The sequence below is a fragment of the Pseudophryne corroboree genome, chromosome 6 (genome assembly GCF_028390025.1).
Source record: "Pseudophryne corroboree isolate aPseCor3 chromosome 6, aPseCor3.hap2, whole genome shotgun sequence".
NCBI classification, from domain to species: Eukaryota; Metazoa; Chordata; class Amphibia; order Anura; family Myobatrachidae; genus Pseudophryne; species Pseudophryne corroboree.
The window spans coordinates 104,313,846-104,337,513 of NC_086449.1; the positions used below are offsets into that span (position 1 = coordinate 104,313,846).

The following is a 23,668-nucleotide window of genomic DNA, read 5'->3' on the forward strand; positions in this document are numbered from 1 at the left end:
GAGTTGTAACTCAATTCTAATTCACCCAATAAAATATTCTTTCAAAAAAAAAAAAAAAAAGAAGGCGCATGCTCTTCACGTCCAGTGTTGGGAAGGTCAGGCATCGCAACCGACACAATTGGACTCTCCTTGTGGATTTGGGATTTCGAAGAACGCACAGTTCTTTGCGGTGCTTTTGCCAGCTTGAGTCTTTTCATTTTTCTAGCGAGAGGCTGAGTGCTTCCATCCTCATGTGAAGCTGAACCACTAGCCATGAACACAGGCCAGGGCCTCAGCCGTTCCTTGCAACTCCGTGTGGTAAATGGCATATTGGCAAGTTTACGCTTCTCCTCCGACAATTTTATTTTAGATTTTGGAGTCCTTTTTTTACTGATATTTGGTGTTTTGGATTTTACATGCTCTGTACTATGACATTGGGCATCGGCCTTGGCAGACGACGTTGCTGGCATTTCATCGTCTCGGCCATGACTAGTGGCAGCAGCTTCAGCACGAGGTGGAAGTGGATCTTGATCTTTCCCTAATTTTGGAACCTCAACATTTTTGTTCTCCATATTTTAATAGGCACAACTAAAAGGCACCTTAGGTAAACAATGGAGATGGATGGATACTAGTATACTTATGGATGGACGAGCGACTGCCGACACAGAGGTAGCTACAGCCGTGGACTACCGTACTGTGTCTGCTGCTAATATAGACTGGATGATAATGAGATGAAATCAATATATATTATATCACACTAGTACTGCAGCCGGACAGGTAGATATATTTATTATGTAATGACTGATGACGGACCTGCTGGACACTGTCAGCTCAGCAGCACCACAGACTGCTACAGTAAGCTACTATAGTAGTATGTATAAAGAAGAAAGAAAAAGAAAAAAACCACGGGTAGGTGGTATACAATTATGGATGGACGAGCGACTGCCGACACAGAGGTAGCTACAGCCCTGGACTACCGTACTGTGTCTGCTGCTAATATAGACTGGATGATAATGAGATGAAATCAATATATATTATATCACACTAGTACTGCAGCCGGACAGGTAGATATATTTATTATGTAATGACTGATGACGGACCTGCTGGACACTGTCAGCTCAGCAGCACCACAGACTGCTACAGTAAGCTACTATAGTAGTATGTATAAAGAAGAAAGAAAAAGAAAAAAACCACGGGTAGGTGGTATACAATTATGGATGGACGAGCGACTGCCGACACAGAGGTAGCTACTGCCGTGGACTACCGTACTGTGTCTGCTGCTAATATAGACTGGATGATAATGAGATGAAATCAATATATATATATATATATATATATATATATATATATATATATATATATATATATATTATATAATATCACTAGTACTGCAGCCAGACAGGTATATATATTTATTATGTAATGACTGATGACGGACCTGCTGGACACAGTCAGCTCAGCAGCACCGCAGACTGCTACAGTAAGCTACTATAGTAGCATGTATAAAGAAGAAAGAAAAAAAAAAAAACACGGGTAGGTGGTATACAATATTATATACAATTATATATATATATATATATATATATATATATATATATATATATATATATATATATATTAAACTGGTGGTGACTGGTGGTCAGGTCACTGGTCACACTATCAGCAACTTGCAAGTAGTACTCCTAAGCAGACAATCACAATATATATTATACTGGTGGTCAGTGTGGTCACAATGGCAGTGTGGCACTCTGGCAGCAAAAGTGTGCACTGTACGTTATATGTACTCCTGAGTCCTGCTCTCAGACTCTAACTGCTCCCCACTGTCAGTGTCTCCCCCACAAGTCAGATAATATACAGTCACACTATCTATCACTTCAGCAAGTAACTAGTACTCCTCCTAATGCTCCCCAAAATTACTACTGTGTCTCTCTACTGTCTCACTCTCTTCTCTATAAACGGAGAGGACGCCAGCCACGTCCTCTCCCTATGAATCTCAATGCACGTGTGAAAATGGCGGCGACGCGCGGCTCCTTATATAGAATCCGAGTCTCGCGATAGAATCCGAGCCTCGCGAGAATCCGACAGCGGGATGATGACGTTCGGGCGCGCTCGGGTTAACCGAGCAAGGCGGGAAGATCCGAGTCGCTCGGACCCGTGTAAAAAAACATGAAGTTCGGGCGGGTTCGGATTCCGAGGAACCGAACCCGCTCATCCCTAAGTAGCAAGTAGGACAGCAGACACCCAGTTGCACAGTGGATTACTGGCGCCATAACAGCTAAGGTGGTACAGGTTGTGTATCCCATATCCAAATATTCAGAAATACGGAATATTCCGAAACACAGACTTTTCTGAGTGAGAGTGAGATAGTGAAACCTTTGTTTTTTGATGACTCAATGTACACAAACTTTGTTTAATACACAAAGTTATTAAAATATTGTATTAAATGACCTTCAGGCTGTGTGTATAAGGTGTATATGAAACATAAATGAATTGTGCGAATGTGCACACATTTTGTTTAATGTACAAAGTTATAAAAAAATATTGGCTAAAATGACCTTCAGTCTGTGTGTATAAGGTGTATATGAAACATAAATACATTCTGTGCTTAGATTTAGGTCCCATCACCATGATATCTCATTATGGTATGCAATTATTCCAAAATACGGAAAAATCAGATATCCAAAATACCTCTGGTCCCAAGCATTTTGGATAAGGGAGACTCAACCTGTATTAGATGTACATCCAGTATCTGTCATTAATGCAGTGGATTTTAGACAGTTGATTAAGGTACAATGTACCAAAGATTCCACTTCACTAGAAAAGCAGTTGCTAATATGTACTGGACTATATATAAGGATGTTAAAAAAACTTAGTGTCCTCCAAAATGCTGTTGCACCCACTATCCACTTAACCACAGATATGCAGACAAGCAAAACAGGGCACACTAAAGATTACAATACTGTGACAGCCCACTGAGTAGATGTACTGCCTTCAGCAGCACCATCAGCAGCAGCAGCTAACAAATGCCAGCTCATTCAGAGGTAGGCTACTCTGTGTATCACCGGTTTCATTAAGAGACATACAACTGACAGCCTCTTAGAAAACTCTGGGATATCATTGCAAAATGGTTTACTCCGCTTGGACTCTCCTCGGGATTTGTGATTTCAGACAAAGGTGGCTATTCAGAAATGGATGCAGTCATTGCATTCACATGCAGCGGCCACATCCATCGGGTCTGGCCATAGTTTGCTTGCGTGACCCATCACTATGCGATTGCATCCTGGAAGGATACGATCACATAGTGATTGACAGCTATGGGCATCGGGGGTGGTGCCATGGTGTTTAGTGAGTATGGTCTGGACAATGCAGGCTCAGCCAGACTGTTTTTCCACTCAAATTTAAAAAAATGGTGCCGGCTGGGTGAACTCCAACATGTCCCCTGTTTAGCTCACACAATTAATTTGGTGGTGCAAAATATTTTTAAAAATGACAGGGGCGTGCAGGAGATGCTCTCGTGGCCCAAAAAATTTCAGGACATTTTCAACATTCAGCAAGTGCATGTGTTATGCACACCAGTGCCTGCAGGAATGTACTGGTGTCTGAACTGTTATGCACACCAGTGCCTGCAGGAATGTACTGGTGTCTGAACTGTTATGCACACCAGTGCCTGCAGGAATGTACTGGTGTCTGAACGGATAGGGATGCAAAACAAATGAACTCACAGACAGATTGGGGAATATGACATTACGTACACAGAAGGTGATAGGGTAACAAAATAAACACAAAGTGAACAGAGAAGCCCAGAGGCTAAGAAACTGGGTGTCTCCCTATTATTAGGAATGCTCAGATGAAAAAAGCAAGATGTTGTGTTTTAATACGTAGAGAACCCGAAATGCTGTTGCTAAGGGCAACAGCAAAACCCTAAAGGGTTACCAACGGGTGTGGCAGTAAACTCCTTGGTCAGAGATGGAATGATAGACACAAGGAGAGTCTCCACAATCCTAATCCTCACTTGCAGTGCACAGGTTCAGCTTACTGCCACTAAACTGAATACCTGAACACCTTGCACAGTGAGACAGGATTTAGGCAGGCAATCTGAGAATACAGCCGCAAACCTGCTAAATTCACAGAGTAGCAAAAGAACCCCAGCAGGTTAAACGACTGACTCCAGTCTTACTGCTAGGTCTGGATTGGCAGAGTGTAGTACCAAATCCCCAGGCCTATTTGCAGTAAGCAACAACAAATACAAAGCTACACAGTACTGGCTAACTTTCAGGAACTGACTAACCAACAAAGATTCAGCAGCATCTGCTTAACCTGAGACGAGGCCTTATAAAGCAGGTGCTGTCCACGCCCCACTCAGACCTCACAGACTGTGAGCACAAAAACCAGCACCGGATCCCCTGCCGTGCACAGATCCTGTAACCACTGCACAGCAAAAGACCCGAACCGGAGTATCAGCTGCGCTCAGGTTACTCCGCTAGCACTTGTCTCCCGGTTGCCATGACGACGTGGCAGCACAGGGCAGGAGACCCTAACAGTACCCCCCCTCTGACGAGGGGTCAAAGAACCCCTACCACCGGGTTTATCAGGGAACTGCGAGAAGAAAGAGCGTATCAGTCTGAGGGCATGAAGATCACAACTGCGCACCCACGACCGCTCCTCCGGGCCATACCCCTTCCAGTGCACCAAAAATGACAGCCGACCCCGAACCATCTTGGAGTCAAGAATCCTTTCAACAACAAACTCCTTCTGGCCACGTATCAGAAGAGGAGAAGGTCTTCCACTGGAAGAAGGATTACTAATCGCCCGTTTTAAAAGGGAACAATGAAATGTTTTATTGATACCCAAAGAACGGGGCAGGTCTAACTGAAATGCCACCGGATTGATTACCCTGGTGATCTTATAAGGGCCAATGAACCGGGGGCCTAACTTATGAGATGGCTGTTTCAACTTTAAATTCTTGGTAGACAACCAGACGAAGTCTCCTAATTTGAAGCTGCAGGGTCTTTTCCGCTTATCAAAAACCCTTTTGGTCACTAATGACACAGACACAAGGGCTTTCTTCACTTTCCTCCAAATACCTCTAAGGACCGAAACCACAGAGGAACCACCAGGCGTGGAGTCCAGGGGGTCAAAAGAATTGGCCTTAGGATGATGCCCATACACACAAGGAAGGGAGAGATCCCTGTAGCAGGAGTGAGCCGCGTTGTTATAGGCAAACTCCGCCATGGACAGATGAGCAACCCAGTCAGTCTGACACTTGGAGACATAACACCTGAGGAACTGCTCCAAGGACTGGTTCACCCTTTCAGTCTGCCCATTAGACTGCGGATGGTAGCCTGACGACAAGCTGACAGAAATCTGGAGATCGGAACAAAATGCCCTCCAGAATTTGGCCACAAACTGGGATCCGCGGTCAGAGACCACATCAAGTGGCAACCCGTGGAGACGCACAACATGCAGCATAAATAATTCAGACAGGCGTCTGGCCGATGGCAGCCCAACCAGTCGAACGAAGTGCGCCATCTTCGAAAACCTGTCAACGACAACCCAGATGGCTGTCATCCCCGAGGATTTGGGCAAGTCCACCACAAAATCCATTGAAATGTGGGTCCATGGCTTAGATGGGATAGAGAGTGGATGTAATGGGCCAACAGGAACCCCTCTAGGAGTCTTATTTTGGGCACAGATGTCACATGCCCGAACCCACTGATCCACATCCTTAGCCACCGAGGGCCACCACACCGCCCTAGATAGCAACTCCCGAGTTCTGGCAATACCCGGGTGACCTGCCGACTTCTTGGCATGGAATTCCAGGAACACTCGCTGTCTTAACCTAGGAGGCACAAACAAAAGACCTACCGGAAGGTCTGGAGGAGCCTGCTCCTGTGCTCTAAGGACTAATGACAAGAGGTCCTGGGTAATGCCCACTTTAATACATGATGGGGACACAATGGGCAACGGCTCCTCGGTGGTCTCCTGGATTGGAGCAAAACTCCGCGAGAGCGCATCAGTCTTGATGTTTCTTGACCCAGGGCGATATGTTATCAAAAAATTAAAGCCAGCAAAAAACAAAGCCCATCGTGCCTGCCTGGCATTGAGACGCTTCGCTGACTCTAAATATGCCAGATTCTTATGGTCGGTGAGAATTGAGACCACAAACTTAGCCCCCTCAAGCCAGTGTCTCCACTCCTCGAGTGCATCCTTAATAGCCAACAATTCCCGCTTACCCACATCATAATTCATCTCGGCAGGCGAAAATTTACGGGAAAAGTAAGCACAGGGATGAAGGCGATTATCAGACACTCCCATCTGAGAGAGCACTGCCCCAATACCCATCTCAGAGGCATCCACCTCCACCACAAAAGGACGCTCTGGATCTGGGTGTCGCAGCACCTTGGCCGAGACAAATGCCCTTTTGAGACGGGCAAAAGCCGCTTTAGCCTCACAAGACCAGTGAGCAACATCCGCCCCTTTCTTAGTGAGTGCCACCAAGGGCGCCACTATAGACGAAAATCCAGCGATAAATAGTCTATAAAAATTCGCAAAGCCCAGGAAACGCTGAAGCGCCTTTAAACTAGTGGGCTGCACCCAATCCAGGACTGCCTGTACCTTGGAACCCTCCATTTGGAAACCTTCTGGGGAGATAATATATCCTAGAAATGCGATTTGCTGAACTTCAAATTCGCACTTCTCCAGCTTCGCCCCAAGCCGGTGGTCTCTGAGTTTCTGGAGGACTAAGCGTACATGCTTCCGATGTTCCTCCAGGGAATGGGAGAAGATTAGGATGTCATCTAAGTATACAACTAAGAATCTATCCAGATATTCCCTGAGTACATCGTTCATGAATTCCTGGAAGACTGCCGGGGCATTACAGAGCCCAAAAGGCATCACCAAATATTCATAATGCCCTGAGTGGGTATTAAAGGCAGTCTTCCATTCATCCCCCTCTCTTATTCGGATTAGATTGTACGCCCCGCGTAGGTCAATCTTAGAAAAAATGGTGGCAGTACGAAGCTGGTCAAACAAGACCGAAATGAGAGGCAGTGGGTATGAGTTTTTAATCGTGATACGGTTCAATTCCCTGAAGTCGATGCAGGGTCGCAACGAACCGTCCTTTTTACCCACGAGGAAGAACCCCGACCCAACTGGAGACTGTGAAGGTCTGATAAATCCCTTAGCCAAGTTCTCCTGAATGTACTCTGCCATAGCCTGAGTCTCAGGACGTGACAGGGAGTACAACCTGCTCTTGGGAAGCTTAGCATTTGGCAACAAATCAATGGCACAGTCATAGGGGCGATGGGGAGGTAGTACCTCTGCTACTTTTTTGGAGAACACGTCCGCAAAATCTGCATAACACCCTGGCAATCCTGGCAAACTTAGCTGCGAGAGCCTGACTGGAAGGCTCAAGCAACTCCTGAAACAATCAGTACCCCAACTAAGAATCTCCCCAGAGACCCAGTCAAATTGAGGATTGTGGGCCCTTAACCAGGGTAACCCCAACACCAATGGGGCAAAAGTACAGACAGTCACATAAAAGGACAATTTTTCAGAGTGTGTGGCTCCAATAAACAAAGAAATCTGGCTAGTGCAAGAGGTAATTTTACCTTGGGATAATGGTTCCCCGTTTAACCCACAAATCTCAATTTCCGATGCCAAGGGTACTAAGGGAACAGAGTGTTTCAGGGCGAATTGGCGGTCCATAAAAACCCCGTCGGCCCCACTGTCCACAAAGGCCTCAGTCTTGACAGTTTGACCGAGGATCTTCAAGGTCACCGGAATGATAAAAGTCTTCTTGGGAAATTCTGACTTCTGGCCTGACAGGATATTTCCCATCACCCTCAGGCCCTGAAGTTTTCTGGCTTTTCTGGGCATGATACTACCACATGACCTTTATTCCCACAGTACAAACACAACCCCTGCTGTCTCCTCCGCGTCTTCTCATGCGAGGAGAGGCGGGTAGCCCCAATCTGCATAGGCTCCTCGGAAAATTCCTCAGAGTCTGAGGTTCCCTTGGGAAAGAAGGAAACCTCGGTCTCCCTTTCAAGCCTACGCTCTCTCAGCCGTCTATCCACCCGGATGGATAACTGCATGAGCTGATCCAAGCTATCAGGCAAGGGATATTGTACCAGTTGGTCTTTTATCTGGTTAGAAAGACCTCTTCGGTACTGGTGTCTCAGGGCTGGGTCATTCCACTGGGTATCATGGGCCAACCTCCGAAACTCCGTACAGTAAACCTCAACTGGCCTTCACCCTTGCTTAAGGATCGAAATCTGAGCCTCGGCTGAGGCCGTCTTGTCAGGGTCATCATACAACATGCCCAGTGCCGTAAAAAAAGCATCAACACTTTTAAGCGACGGACAGTCAGGCTGCAACCCATATGCCCAGACCTGTGGGTCTCCTTGTAGCAAGGAAATCACTATGCCCACCCGCTGAATCTCCGACCCTGAAGACTGAGGCCTAAGCCGGAAGTACAGCTTGCAGCTCTCCTTGAAACAAAAGAACTGCGAGCGATCTCCAGAAAAACGATCCGGGAGATTTACTTTCGGCTCCTTAACCCCTGAAGGTGCTGCTGCTGCGGGAGTTCCGCCAGCGGCCTGGGAGGTGTGCATTTTAATGGACAAATCATTAAATTGTCGAGTCAGGACCTGCACCTGATCGACCACCTGTTGCAACGTATTTTGAGGGGTATGCTCCATATTCCCACAAAATTTCAACAGGAGTATTAGGCTGCTGAATATGTTATGCACACCAGTGCCTGCAGGAATGTACTGGTGTCTGAACTGTTATGCACACCAGTGCCTGCAGGAATGTACTGGTGTCTGAACTGTTATGCACACCAGTGCCTGCAGGAATGTACTGGTGTCTGAACGGATAGGGATGCAAAACAAATGAACTCACAGACAGATTGGGGAATATGACATTACGTACACAGAAGGTGATAGGGTAACAAAATAAACACAAAGTGAACAGAGAAGCCCAGAGGCTAAGAAACTGGGTGTCTCCCTATTATTAGGAATGCTCAGATGAAAAAAGCAAGATGTTGTGTTTTAATACGTAGAGAACCCGAAATGCTGTTGCTAAGGGCAACAGCAAAACCCTAAAGGGTTACCAACGGGTGTGGCAGTAAACTCCTTGGTCAGAGATGGAATGATAGACACAAAGAGAGTCTCCACAATCCTAATCCTCACTTGCAGTGCACAGGTTCAGCTTACTGCCACTAAACTGAATACCTGAACACCTTGCACAGTGAGACAGGATTTAGGCAGGCAGTCTGAGAATACAGCCGCAAACCTGCTAAGTTCACAGAGTAGCAAAAGAACCCCAGCAGGTTAAACGACTGACTCCAGTCTTACTGCTAGGTCTGGATTGGCAGAGTGTAGTACCAAATCCCCAGGCCTATTTGCAGTAAGCAACAACAAATACAAAGCTACACAGTACTGGCTAACTTTCAGGAACTGACTAACCAACAAAGATTCAGCAGCATCTGCTTAACCTGAGAAGAGGCCTTATAAAGCAGGTGCTGTCCACGCCCCACTCAGACCTCACAGACTGTGAGCACAAAAACCAGCACCGGATCCCCTGCCGTGCACAGATCCTGTAACCACTGCACAGCAAAAGACCCGAACCGGAGTATCAGCTGCGCTCAGGTTACTCCGCTAGCACTTGTCTCCCGGTTGCCATGACGACGTGGCAGCACAGGGCAGGAGACCCTAACAGCATGTCAAGGATTGCAGCACCTGCAAGTACTGTTGAACTTACCCTGCCATCAGCTGAAAAGGCAGCAACTAGGTATAATTCTACCCCTTCATATGCTTCAGCAGATGGAGGAGCAGCAAAAGGCCATCCAATGCTACACAATTACCTATAACATAGGAAAAGGAAGGAGAATGTACCTTACTCGAGTGCAGTGGAGAATACTTTTCTGTTGTGCAAAGTTCTCAAACCCATTGAAGTTGCCACATGTGAAGTTAGTTTAGACACTGCCAGCTTGATTGAGGTATTTCCTCTTATTAGACTCTTAGAAAAATAGCTGGAGAAACTGAAGGAAGAGCTTAAATTAAACAATTCTGCTAAGCATGTCAGAATTGTAAATCAAGCCCTTAATTTGTTTTGCCAGGATACAATGGTTGTCAATCTCTTGAAATCAGATCACTATATTTTGACAACCATAAACCTTGATCTTAGGTTTAAGTCGTGCGTTCTCTCTTTCCAATGGACACAAAGCTGAAGAATTGCAAAGAGCTGTTCGTGAACAAATTGTCAGCTTAAGCAGCACATGACAAGACAACATCTTCTCCTCCTTCAGTTTCTCCTGCAACTGTGGCTGCCAGGAAAAAACTCAATTTTCCTAAGAGACCCACTGGTGGTGATGCAGATAAGTCAGCAAAACCTTATGACATCCAGTCGGGTCTAAAAGAACTGCTTACAATTAGTGACATGTCTACTGGGACTCCACCTGATACAGTCACCATTCAATGAAGGTTGATTATTATTTTAGTGATAGCATCCAAATAGGCATGTCAGACAGTCTGTTTCACTACTGGCAGAAAAAAGGCAATTTGGAGGCCCTTGCACAAACTGGCATTGCTTTACTTAAGTTGCCCACCCTCCAGTGTGTACTCAAAGAGTTTTCAGCGCAGCCGGGATCCTTGTCAGCAATCGGCGTAGGAGGTTACTTCCCAAAATGTAGAAAAGATGATGTTCATCAAAATGATTTTAAAATTCCACAAGGAAGACCTTTACTGGTAATTACATCCCAAAAATATGGAGGTGTCCCTAATGGTGGATTCCAGAGGGGACAAATTAATAGTGTGTGAAAAAGAGGATGAACACACTGATGGGGGTGAGGCATCAGATGATGATAACATCTTGCATATGTAATGCCGGTTTGTGTACGTAGCGCCCACTGGCAGCTTGTTTTGTGGGGGCCCAAACAAACCAATCATTTCAGCCACACGTGGCAGTCCCTGTTGCTTAAGTGATTTGTTTGTTAAACTGTGCATGTCCTATTTAATATCCAGTGTACAACATAAGGGTGGGTGGGACAATTGCATCTTGCACCTCTTTTCTTTGCATTATGCACTGTTTGGAGAATTGCTGACTGTCTTCTTGCGTAGATGACAAACATTTTCATAGTTTATTAAACTGCCACCCTGTCTGCCACTGCAGTGCCATTCTGTTTCCTAGATGTGCCATGTTGGAAGTTTAAGTGCCACATGTTTGTGCTGCACACTGTTTTTGATTAGCTTAGTCATCCAGCTACTTCGGTGCAACCTATTGGCCTAAACTATTTGAAAACAATAATGTGAGGTAGTCCAAACTGCCTGGAAATGAGTGGACATTAATGTTATTGAGGTTAATAACACTGTAGGAACAGAAACAGGCCCAAATTCAGTTATTTTAGCTGTTTAAAATAAAACAAACAAAACACAAAAAAAAAAAACAGATCCAAAACCAAACCCACAACAGTTCAGGGAAGGGAGCTGGGGTCTGCCCAGCTGCTCAAGAACCACTGGGCACACCCAACAAAATGGAAAAATGAAAATGGGGGTCGTGCAGTGAGGCCCACCCCCTCTACCAGGCCCCTCTAACCAAGGCCACCCCCCATTTTGGACGCGGGCAAGCCGAATGCGCACCAAATCCCACATCCCTCCGTTCATAAGTTGGGAGGTATGTATTATTACATGATGCCATCACTTGTGTCATGAGTACCTCACAGTTTATATTCAGACTCTCCTAGTTGATTTTCCCAGTAAGCTGTCAGGGAGGTTGGGGAGTTCTTACTGTAGGAGTCTAACAAACATGTGCTCTATTAACTTGGGGGAGGGAGGTACATCAAGAAAAATATCATACGACTAATCTCCTGTTATTGTCATTTTCTGCTATGCATTGTAAGTAGGATAAATATATCTGTTTTGTTGTGCTGCATGTATTTACATTGTTGAGTTTCATTATTTCAAATTGGTCTTTATTATTAACCCCCCAGCTCTCTGTGATAAAAAAGGAAGCAGTATTCCATGTGCGTGTGTATCTGGATCTGTTATGAAGAGGAATGATGAAGGTCTTTACATATGTATAGGTAAGAGACTGGTACACTGGGATGAGTGGAGTCTGCTGCTACAGTACAGGACTGGCTGCATTGGTGTGACTAGCAGGGGCAGATTGGGATGGTAAACCAGCCCGGGAAATTACTGGAAGTAGCTCTAATGGAGGTGGGGCTTGTTAAGGGGGTGGGATCCTGCCTCATAGGGCCAGATTCTGAGTCGGAGGCAGTCACGACCTTTCTTGCGTCTTTTAAAGTTTCATCTGTGACTTTATGCAAATGCTGCTACAAATATGCAAGAACAGAGATGCTCACTGTCAGTGTGTACAGGCACTAATGGGCCTAATTCCAAGTTGATCGCAGCAGGAAATTTTTTAGCAGTTGGGCAAAACCATGGTGGTCATTCCGAGTTGTTCGCTCGGTAAATTTTTTCGCATCGCAGCGATTTTCCGCTTAGTGCGCATGCGCAATGTCCGCACTGCGACTGCGCCAAGTAAATTTGCTATGCAGTTAGGTATTTTACTCACGTTTTTTTCTTCGTTCTGGTGATCGTAATGTGATTGACAGGAAGTGGGTGTTTCTGGGCGGAAACAGGCCGTTTTATGGGCGTGTGGGAAAAAACGCTACAGTTTCTGGGAAAAACGCGGGAGTGGCTGGAGAAACGGAGGAGTGTCTGGGCGAACGCTGGGTGTGTTTGTGACGTCAAACCAGGAACGACAAGCACTGAACTGATCGCAGATGCCGAGTAAGTCTCGAGCTACTCAGAAACTGCACAGAGATGTCTTTTCGCAATATTGCGAATCTTTCGTTCGCAATTTTAAGAAGCTAAGATTCACTCCCAGTAGGCGGCGGCTTAGCGTGTGTAAACTAAAGCTGCTAAAAGCAGTTTGCGAGCGAACAACTCGGAATGAGGGCCCATGTGCACTGCAGGGGAGGCAGATTTGGGTGTGGTGTGTTCAATCTGCAATCTAATTTGCAGTGTAAAATTAAAGCAGCCAGTATTTACCCTGCCCAGAAACAAAATAACCCACCCAAATCTAACTCTCTCTGCAAATGTTATATCTGCCCCCCCTGCAGTCCACATGGTTTTGCCCAACTGCAAAAAAATTTCCTGCTGCGATCAACTTGGAATTACCCCCTATATCCTGCTTTGTGCGTCTTTATAATACACCATCAGTGGCACCATTGGCACTTTCACCAGCCCTATGCTCGATACCAGTGATGTGCAGTGAGGTGAGACAGAGCCTTTCCTGTCATACTAACGTGTACACCAGAGTTTTGACTATATAAAGTATATAAAAAACCCAAAGAATATTTTACAAATATCTTCTATGTATTATTCTAATAATTTCTATAGTCAAAACTTTGGAGTGAAAAGTCTATAGCGATGAGGCACATCTATGGTCACAAGTCACCAAATTTCCAGCAGTGTATACTGCTGCACTGTGTATAATGCCCACATGAACCCTTTGGCTCCTATATTGTGTATAAATCTGGCTGTGGTACTAGCCCGTGCCTCCCCAGTCATTTACCTCATGTCCCTGCTAGATACAGATCATCTGTCTGAGGCCTTCAATATGAGGTTAGTGGTTATTGAAGTGAATTTTAAGGCAATACGAAACTGCAGGCACTTGGGAGCACTGGCATAATTATAATGGAGGCAAGGTTTGTGGTTCACATGGACCTCTGGGTCCAGGCAGGCCATATACCACACACCCTGCACCCATTTATTTGTACTCTCCGCAGAGCTGAAAATATCACTCATAAAATAGGCTCCATTGCCAATTTCCAGTGATTTGCGCATGAGCAAGAGATGTCCCTGGGAACACGACCATGTTCCCAGAGATCTGAGAATGCTTAGTAGACTCTGCCAGTGTCACAGTTTTGTGCACAAGGTTACCTGGGTCACGTGATGACCAATGTCCGGGGTCTGAGGCTTGGAACTGGAGTCGAGGAGGCTGAATATATGTCTTTTGCATGGGATTTGGCTAGCAGTGAGAACTGCCTTTGATAGGAGTTCAAGGTTATGAACCACGCAGTAGTAATGTAACAGACTGGTTACCGGCTGAAGAAAGCTGTACCAATCTTGTTACCAGCTGAGGAATGTAGCTGGACTGGACTGGCTACCGGTTGAGGAATACAGCTGGACCAGACTGGCTACAGGCTGAAGAGATGCTGCTGGACTGGCCTGGCTACCGGCTGAGGAATTTAGCAGGACCAGACTGGAAACTGGCTGAGCATATGCAGGACTGGACTGTTTACCGGCTGAGAATATGCAGGACTGGACTACTTACCAGCTGAGGATATCAGGACTGGACTGGTTACTGGCTGAGGATATGCAGGACTGGAATGGTTACCAACTGAGGATATGCTGGGCCAGATAGTGCCACACATAAGTATACCTCCCAACATGACCCTCTCCAGGTGGGACACAATGCTATGCTTCTGGACTTTACTCTTAATTTATGATTGTCAGCACCTGGTTTGAACAGGTGAGTGGATAAGAAAGGTGTTTCAGCACAGGTGATGGCAATCATAAATTAAGAGGGAAGTCCAGGCGCAGAGCATTCTGTCCCTCCTGGAGAGGGTCATGTTGGGAGGTATGCAGAAGAAACAAAACGGGTTCACTTGTCACACTAACTGTGTGACTTGTTGCACAGGCCCAGATTACTGCAGCTGGATGTACTTTAACCAGGGCCGGTTCCGGGGCTTCTGGCGCACAGTAAAATGACCTCTCCACGAAGGGAAACTAGACGCGTACGCGTCTAGTTTCCCTTCCCAGCGACAGCGGGGGCCGGGGGGCACACACTGCAGCAGCGGATCTTGCCCTGGTGCGGCGCCCTCCGGATGGCGCCCTGCGCCCTCCGGAAGGCGGCGCCCCGGGCAAAAGTCCTGCTTGCCCGTGGCAAGATCCGCTACTGACTTTAACCCCCTGCCAGACTGTGATTGGCTGCAGGGAAACTGGCTGGCTAGACTGAGACTTGGTTGGTGATATGGAGATCAGCTGGAAATCCTGGAATGCAGCAATGTCAGGGAATATCATAGACTGCACACAGGAGAATAATAAACCTTAGGCACATAATTAGTTAACAACTGGTCTGAGAACACTGCTGGGATCTGAAGTATGTGCACCTGTTTAATGTCTGGGAAGGTGCTGCAGATTAGAAACTGGTATGCACAGCAAACACTGTAGTCAGAGAATGAAGCATGGCTGAGCAAACTATACTGCAGGAAATCCTTGCCAACAAGACAGGAGACTGAGGAAAGACACAGGGATGGTTACTACAACATATGAGAATCTAGTCAGGTTCATGATAGCCAGTGTCTCTTGCACCCAGTGCAAACGCCTCTGCTCGGGATCAATGCATAGTTGCCTACCCTCCCGCATTCTGGAGGTCATTCCGAGTCGTTCGCTCGGAAAATTTCTTCGCATCGCAGCGTTTTTCCGCTTAGTGCGCATGCGCAATGTCCGCACTGCGACTGCGCCAAGTAAATTTGCTATGAAGGTAGGATTTTTACTCACGGCTTTTTCTTCGCTCAGGCGATCGTAGTGTGATTGACAGGAAATGGGTGTTTCTGGGCGGAAACAGGCCGTTTTATGGGCGTGTGGGAAAAAACGCTACCGTTTCCGGAAAAAACGCAGGAGTGGCTGGAGAAACGGAGGAGTGTCTGGGCGAACGCTGGGTGTGTTTGTGACGTCAAACCAGGAACGACAAGCACTGAACTGATCGCAGATGCCGAGTAAGTCTGAAGCTACTCAGAAACTGCTACGAGGTGTGTAATCGCAATATTGCGAATACGTCGTTCGCAATTTTACGATGCTAAGATTCACTCCCAGTAGGCGGCGGCTTAGCGTGAGCAACTCTGCTAAAATCGCCTTGCGAGCGAACAACTCGGAATGACCTCCTCTGTAGGAGAATCCCTAAAATAGTAGCAATCTCCCTGACTCCCTGAATTGTCCAGAAATCTCCCTCATTGCACCTTATCCCCATTATGCAGCTGTTACATTCTTGGGGGGGAAGAAGAAATTCGTAGATACATACATTCAAATGGGCTCATCAGTGCCATTTCCCTGCCCTGGTTATAAGGCAGAGTGATCCCTATGGCAACATCAGGGGCGTCAGAACGTTTTATGGTTGGGGGCAAGATAAAATCTCAGTTTGGCGCCCCTATCTCATGGCCACCTTAGACAGGTCTCTTACACCTGTATGGAACTCTATGGAGCAGTTGGGAGTGGCCCCTTGTACACATTACACCTGGTAGAGCCCATTACACACATTATGCCAGGTAGAGCCCATTACAAACATTCAGAGGCGTAGCTAGGGTTTTCGGAGCCCAGGGCAAGATGGAAAATAGCACCCCCCCAAAAAAAAAAAAAAAAAAAAAAAAAAACACACAAAAAGAAGCATGCGCGTGCGCTGAAAAAATGGGCGTGGCCACACACCAGAAGGTGTGTGGCCACGCTCCAGAAGGGGTGTGGCCACTGAAAATGGCCCACAGTGCCAGTTACATTGCCCCACAGTGCCAGTTACATTGCCCCACAGTCAGGAGCGGTCCTTGGCGCGGGCAAGCAGTGCCTTTGCCCGGGGCGCTGCGGCCTGGGGGCGCGGCCGCAGTCACCCCGGAGGCACCGCCGCCTGCCCGCACTCCGCTCCCTGCTCCACGGCTGCAGCAGACGCCGCGGGCTGTGTGGGCGTCCGCTGCAGCCGGCTCCAGGCACAGACACTAGAGGTCGTTATTGACCTCTAGTGTCTGTGCGGCGCTATGGGAGAGACGTCATTGACGTCTCTCCCATAGAGAGGAGCGGGCGGCCAGACTGACGGAGCAGCAGCAGCAGCAGCAGAAGAAGCAGGAGCGGGGCAGTGGTAAGTATTGTTTTTATTATTTTGTGTGTGTGTGTGTGTTTGTAAGCAGGGGGCACAGCGACAGGGGGCAAATAAAGAGGGGGCACAACAACTGGGGGCAAATAAAGAGGAGGTACAAATACCGGGGGCAAATAAAGAGGGGGCACAACTACTGGGGGCAAATAAAGAGGAGGCACAACTACTGGGGGCAAATAAAGAGGAGGCATATCTACAGGGGCAAATCAACTGGGGGGCACAGCTACTGTGAGCATAACTGGCCACGCCCCTCCCCTATGAAGCCACACCCCCGCACACTAACGGGTCGTGCCCACAGTGCCAGATACAATGCCCCACAGTGCCGGATACATGCCCCACAGTGCCAGTTACATTGCCCCACAGTGCCAGTTACATTGCCCCACAGTGCCAGATACATTGCCCCACAGTGCCAGTTACATTGCCCCACAGTGCCAGTTACATTGCCCTAAAGTGCCAGATACATTGCCCCACAGTGCCAGTTACATGCCCCACAGTGCCAGTTACATTGCCCCACAGTGCCAGTTACATTGCCCCACAGTGCCAGGCCCCACTCAGTGCCAGTTACATGCCCCATTTGGTGCCAGATACATGCCCCACTGTGCTGGCGGACCCCCCTCCCACCCGGTCACTCACCATCCGCTTGTTGTTGATATGTGAGGGGAGGAGAGCGCATAGCAGCGCCTCTCCTTCCCCTCACCGCTCCAGGTCTCTGGTGGCTGTCTGGCGCCGGTTTGCTAGTCAATCAGAGCTCGCGGACCGGCAGCCAATCAGGAGCCGGTCCGCAAGCTCTGATTGGCTAACGCCGGAGACTGGACACAGCAGCGCTGCTAGGGCTTTCAGCGGCGGTGAGGGGAGGGAGGGACGGTGCGCTCTCCTCCCCTCGCATTTCGGGTTGACGGAGGCGAGTGGGGCATGATGCCCTGGCCGCCGGCGGCGCCCCCTCTCCTGGGCCTGCCAAGGTGCCCAGGGCACGTGCCCCACTCGCCCTACCCTAGATACGCCTCTGCAAACATTACACCTGGTAGAGGCGCTTGTACACATTACACCTGGTAGAGCCCATTATACATATTATGCCAGATACAGCCCATTATACACATAATGCTTGGTAGATCCCATCACACACATTATGCCAGGTAGAGCCCATTACACACATTACACCTGGTCGAGCCGCTTGTACACACATTATGCCTGGTAGAGCCCCTATACACATTACGCCTGATAGAGCCCGTTTCACATTACACATTATGCCTGGTAGAGTCCCTGTACAGTATATAGGAAAGTGAGCAGAGGCACTAAAGGAAAAGAGGACTGAGGCATTGAAGGGGGAGGGGTAGCGGCACAGTTGGAGGGGTGGCAGAAACATAGCTGATACAGGGGGAAGAGGCACACGTGGGGACGCAGACATGCGGACACACGGGAAAGAGGCAGACATGGGGACACAGGGGAAGGAGGCAGACATGGGGACAGAGGGGAAGGAGGCAGACATGGGGACAGAGGGGAAGGAGGCAGACATGGGGACAGAGGGGAAGGAGGCAGACATGGGGACAGAGGGGAAGGAGGCAGACATGGGGACACAGGGGAAAGAGGCAGACATGGGGACACAGGCGAAAGAGGCAGACATGGGGACATAGAAGAAAGAGGGACACATGGGGACATAGAGGAAAGAGGGACACAGGGGAAAGAGGCAGACATGGGGACACAGGGGAAAGAGGCAGACATGGGGACACAGGGGAAAGAGGCAGACATGGGGACACAGGGGAAAGAGGCACACATGGAGATATAGGGGGAAGAGGTACACATGTGGACATAGGGGAAGGAATCACACCTGGGAATCTTGTGAGAGCCTCTATCCAGTCCAGCCAGGGGTAGGAGAATGGAGGAGCAGCAGGAGACCTGGGCTACATGCAGAGGAGTGAGGAGAGGAAGTTGAGCTTGTCGGGAGATCTAGGTGATTCCCCTGCGAGGCTGCTACTACAGAGTGGGGGAGGGGGGCATACAACCCCCATGCCGGGCGGTAACTGCAATCTGGATATAATGATAAAGTGCTCACAGAGGGGGCCGCTGGCATTGAGAATCCCAGCTCCGAGCTGCGAACATCAGCACCAGTGTGGCCCCTGTAGACCCTGTGCTTCCTGTAAACCCGCCTCTCTACTGCTTAGTCGTCAGTCCCACTCTCCGCTGTACGTGCGCCTGCTTTTTTAATTGGCCCAGCCCCTCAGCATTCACCAGCTGGCTTAGTAAATATCTGCCCGGGGCCCATAGGTGTGCGCAGGGGGGGTGCCTGGTGCGCACAGGCCCCCCCTAATGTCTGGCACCCCAATCTCACATGCCTGATGCAATGATCGCCGAGCAGGAAGATTACTGTCCCCTCTGTGCTGCACCCTCTCAGGACTGCATTACTGACGGGACGCCTGGGTTAATCAAGGGTGCCACTGCCACCGGCTTTCAAACTCCCGGCTCCACCTCCATGTACAAAAACATGCTCGCACGCCCACCTGCCACACCCGCCACATGCCCACCTCTCTCTTTCTATGCTATGCCAATGCCAGCCACTGATGACGATCAGCATGCAGCCAGCGTTCCTCTTAGGAAGACAAATTCAATACTGGCAGACGTCCGGCAGCAGCACTGACACGTCACTCGTTTTTCCAGCAGCAGCAGTACTAGTCTGTGACTGTCAGTGTCAGTTTAGTTACTGACTTGTAAGTAAGCTGCTGCAGCTTGCAGGGGAAAGAGAGGGGGAGCCAGAACAGGCTGAAGAGGAGCACTGTAATTGCAGTGAGTGCCATCACGGGTGTTTGTTTGGTGGACACCACCACATCTGACAATGTATCTGCTTTATTAGGATTGGTACAAGGGTGGATATTTTATATCACGTTGACCGTCAATAGATGGTGCTAGACACACCCCTCCGATGGTGCACCCCCTAATAAAATGTGCTGTGCACGCCAGGGACGTGCAGTCAGGGGAGGCAGTGCCTCCCCTGTCATAATGATTAAGATAATACTAAGAAGATGCATATGACACATATTCTGTGTCATATGTATCTTCTTTATATTATTCTTTACATTTCTCCCCTTTGGGAGGCACCGATCGTGGTGCCTCCCGTTGTCACTGCGGAAAGTATGGGGAGCGGGGGGCGGGCACGGGCGGGGACTAGCCTTGGGCTGTAAAAGCCCATTGAAAATATATGGGAAAGCGGCACCATTAGTGGTGCCGCTTTCATACAGGGACGTGCTTTCAACCTATGAAAGCACGTCCCTGTCAGTGAGGCCACAGTGATTGGCCAGCGGATCCGTCCCTGGATCCGCTGTCAATCACTGTGTGGGCGACGCGGGGGAGGAGGTGCGGGCGGCTGGATGCGGCGATGGTGCGGGCGGCGGGATGCGGCGGTGGAGCGTGCGTCGGCGGTGCGGGTTGCGGCGGCGGAAATTACCTTTATTCTGCAGAGTTTGGCAGCGGAGCGGTTCCAGTTTCAAAAATGGCGCCTCAGCGTCATTTTTGAAATTCAAGATGGCCGCCGCGAGCCAATCACGGCTCGCCGCGTCATCGCCCCGCCCCCGCCGGCTGACTTATATAAGTCAGCGCGAGGCGGAGGAGAGTCAGTCCGACGGCGGAGGAGGAGCAGTGAAGAGCTCCTGAAGAATGAAGACGCCGGAAGTCCTGGCTGGGCGGCGGCTATGCAAAAGAGCTTAGCAGCCGCCGCCCACCAGGTGAAGACGCTGGAAGCCCTGGGGGGGTGGCACCCCCCCAGGTGAAGACGCCGGAAGCCCTGGGAAGGCGGCGGCCACGCAAAAGAGCTTAAAAGCCGCCGCCCCCAGGTGAAGACCCAGTTTAATAAAGTTTTTATTTTCAAGATAGTGTGGTGTTTTTATTTTAATATTTTATGTACAGGTGGACTACAGGTGCCAGCAGGCCCTTTGTGTCCGGGCATGCTGGCACTTGTGGTTCTCCAAGTGCCAGCATGCTGGGGCAGGCTTGCTGGGACCTGTAGGCCACCTGTAAAGAACAATATTAACACACAATGAACCCCGCACCCACCGCCACCAGGGGTGCGGGGCATAGCACTGGGCTATCAGCCCAGTGCTGGTTACTGCTCGGGAGGGGGACCCCATTTTTATTTTTTGGGGTTCCCACTTTCCGAGTAATTCCAACCCTGGGCTGACTGGCTGGGGGGCAGATTAATGTAATGGCAGGGGGACCCCACACTGAGTGTCTCCCCTGCTATAGCATTACTCCCCCCAGCTGGTTCTGCCTAGTGCTGGTTTTACTGGTGTGTTGGGGGACCACACTTTTTTTTTTCAGGTGGGGGGGGGGGGGGGGGGGGGAGGGCTTCTTAGCTGCCAGTGCCTCCCCAACCAGTGACCTCACCGCACGTCACTGGCGCACGCCTATGTCTGCCCCCCCTTCCTTACCTCACCTAGCGCTAGTTCAAATAGCACTGTCAGCCTCTGAGGGGAGAGAAGAAGACCCCAGCCGGGCAATCGCGGTGAAGGGCTCCCTCCTCCACTGCTGTGCCTTGCCACAACCTGGAGAGAGACTTTCCAGGCCGCGCCTCCCTGCTTTGCGAACAACACTGAGCGGATAGCACCAGCTTTGCTGCTGGGTAACATTATAGTAACAGTGCCGAACGCATCGCTGCCAATACAACAGCGCGGGCAGCACTGAAGCAGGCGGCTGCACAGGCGTGCGGGTATGGGTGGGTGGCGCCTCAAGTTTTTTGGGGGAACGAGCTGCTCCCTTGTCCCCCCCCCCCCCCCCATTCCGATGCCCCTGGGCAACATGCATTTTAAATAAGCTTTCTTGTGGCCACTTTGCAGTATATGGAAACTCTTGTAAAACACAATACATGAACAAATCCTGAAAGATATCAGTGTCTTTACTTCAACAAGAAATCTTACTAACTTTGGGGTTCAGGGCTGCCATCTGCAATTCCGGGGCCCGGAACTCACAAACTAGGCAGGGCCCTCACCCCCCCCCCCCAAAAAAAAACAAAAAAACAAAAACAAAAAAACATAAAAAAAACCCAACAAACAGTAAAAAAAATAATGTTTATATATATATTATAAAAGAACATAAAAAATAAATATATATACACAATCACACACACACACGCACTCTCCCTCAACTTACCTATCACAGGTTGGCCGGAGCTGTAGCAGCTTGGTCCCGTGTAGCTCCGCCTCCTCCATTTCATGTAGCTCCGCCCCCTTTTTTATGACCGAGCTCTGGCACTGTCACAGGAGGGGGAGAGCACTCTGCTTCTATTGAAAAGTCCCTGTCAAAATGGCTGCCGCCTCAGAGGAGACAATTATTAAAGATACTACTAGGAGCCTCCTCTAGTATCTTTAATAACTGTCTCCTCTGAGGCGGCGGCGGCCATTTTTGGAGGGACGTTTACAATAGAAGCAGCGTTCTCTCCCCCTCCTGTGACAGTGCCAGAACTCAGTCATGAAAAGTAGAGATGAGCGGGTTCGGTTTCTCTGAATCCGAACCCGCCCGAACTTCATGTTTTTTTACACGGGTCCGAGCGACTCGGATCTTCCCGCCTTGCTCGGTTAACCCGAGCGCGCCCGAACGTCATCATCACGCTGTCGGATTCTCGCGAGGCTCGGATTCTATCGCGAGACTCGGATTCTATATAAGGAGCCGCGCGTCGCGGCCATTTTCACACGTGCATTGAGATTGATAGGGAGAGGACGTGGCTGGCGTCCTCTCCGTTTAGAAATTAAAATAGATAGGAGAGTGAGAGTGAGACACTTCATTTACTTACTGGAGCTTAGGAGGAGTTATACTAGTGACTGATGACCAGTGACCTGACCACCAGTGCAGTTTTATAATTTATTATTATTTAATAATCCGTTCTGTTCTTGTTCTCTGCCTGAAAAAAACGATACACAGTGACTCAGTCACACTCACATACCATATCTGTGCTCAGCCCAGTGTGCTGCATCATCTATGTATAATATCTGACTGTGCTCACACAGCTTAATTGTGGGGGAGACTGGGGAGCAGTTATAGGTTATAGCAGGAGCCAGGAGTACATATTAAACAGTGCACACTTTTGCTGCCAGAGTGCCACTGCCAGTGTGACTGACCACTGACCACTGTGACCAGTGACCTGACCACACTGACCACCAGTATAGTATATTGTGATTGAATGTCTGCCTGAAAAAGTACACTCGTCGTGTGACTTGCGTGGTGTTTTTTTATTCTATAAAAATTAAAAAACTCATTCTGCTGACAGACAGTGTCCACTCCAGCAGGTCCGTCATTATATAATATATACCTGTCCGGCTGCAGTAGTGATATATATATATTTTTTATATCATTATTTATCATCCAGTCTACTAGCAGCAGACACAGTACGGTAGTTCACGGCTGTAGCTACCTCTGTGTCGGCACTCGGCAGTCCATCCATAATTGTATACCACCTACCCGTGGTTTTTTTTTTCTTTCTTCTTTATACATACTACATCTCATTATCATCCAGTCTATATTAGCAGCAGACACAGTACAGTACGGTAGTCCACGGCTGTAGCTACCTCTGTGTCGGCACTCGGCAGTCCATCCATAATTGTATACCACCTACCCGTGGTTTTTTTTTTCTTTCTTCTTTATACATACTACATCTCATTATCATCCAGTCTATATTAGCAGCAGACACAGTACAGTACGGTAGTCCACGGCTGTAGCTACCTCTGTGTCGGCACTCGGCAGTCCATCCATAATTGTAAACCACCTACCCGTGGTTTTTTTT

General features: G+C 48.6%; 1 protein-coding gene across 1 annotated transcript in view; it reads left to right on the plus strand.

Annotated features, from left to right (window-relative positions):
- Window positions 1-23,668, plus strand: part of LOC134934383 (adhesion G protein-coupled receptor E3-like) — a 535,434-nt gene that overhangs the window by 242,327 nt on the left and 269,439 nt on the right. Inside the window, exon 4 of the mRNA XM_063929832.1 lies at window positions 11,972-12,064. Within this exon, the coding sequence (XP_063785902.1) occupies window positions 11,972-12,064 (93 nt within the window). The remainder of the gene's footprint in view (window positions 1-11,971; window positions 12,065-23,668) is intronic.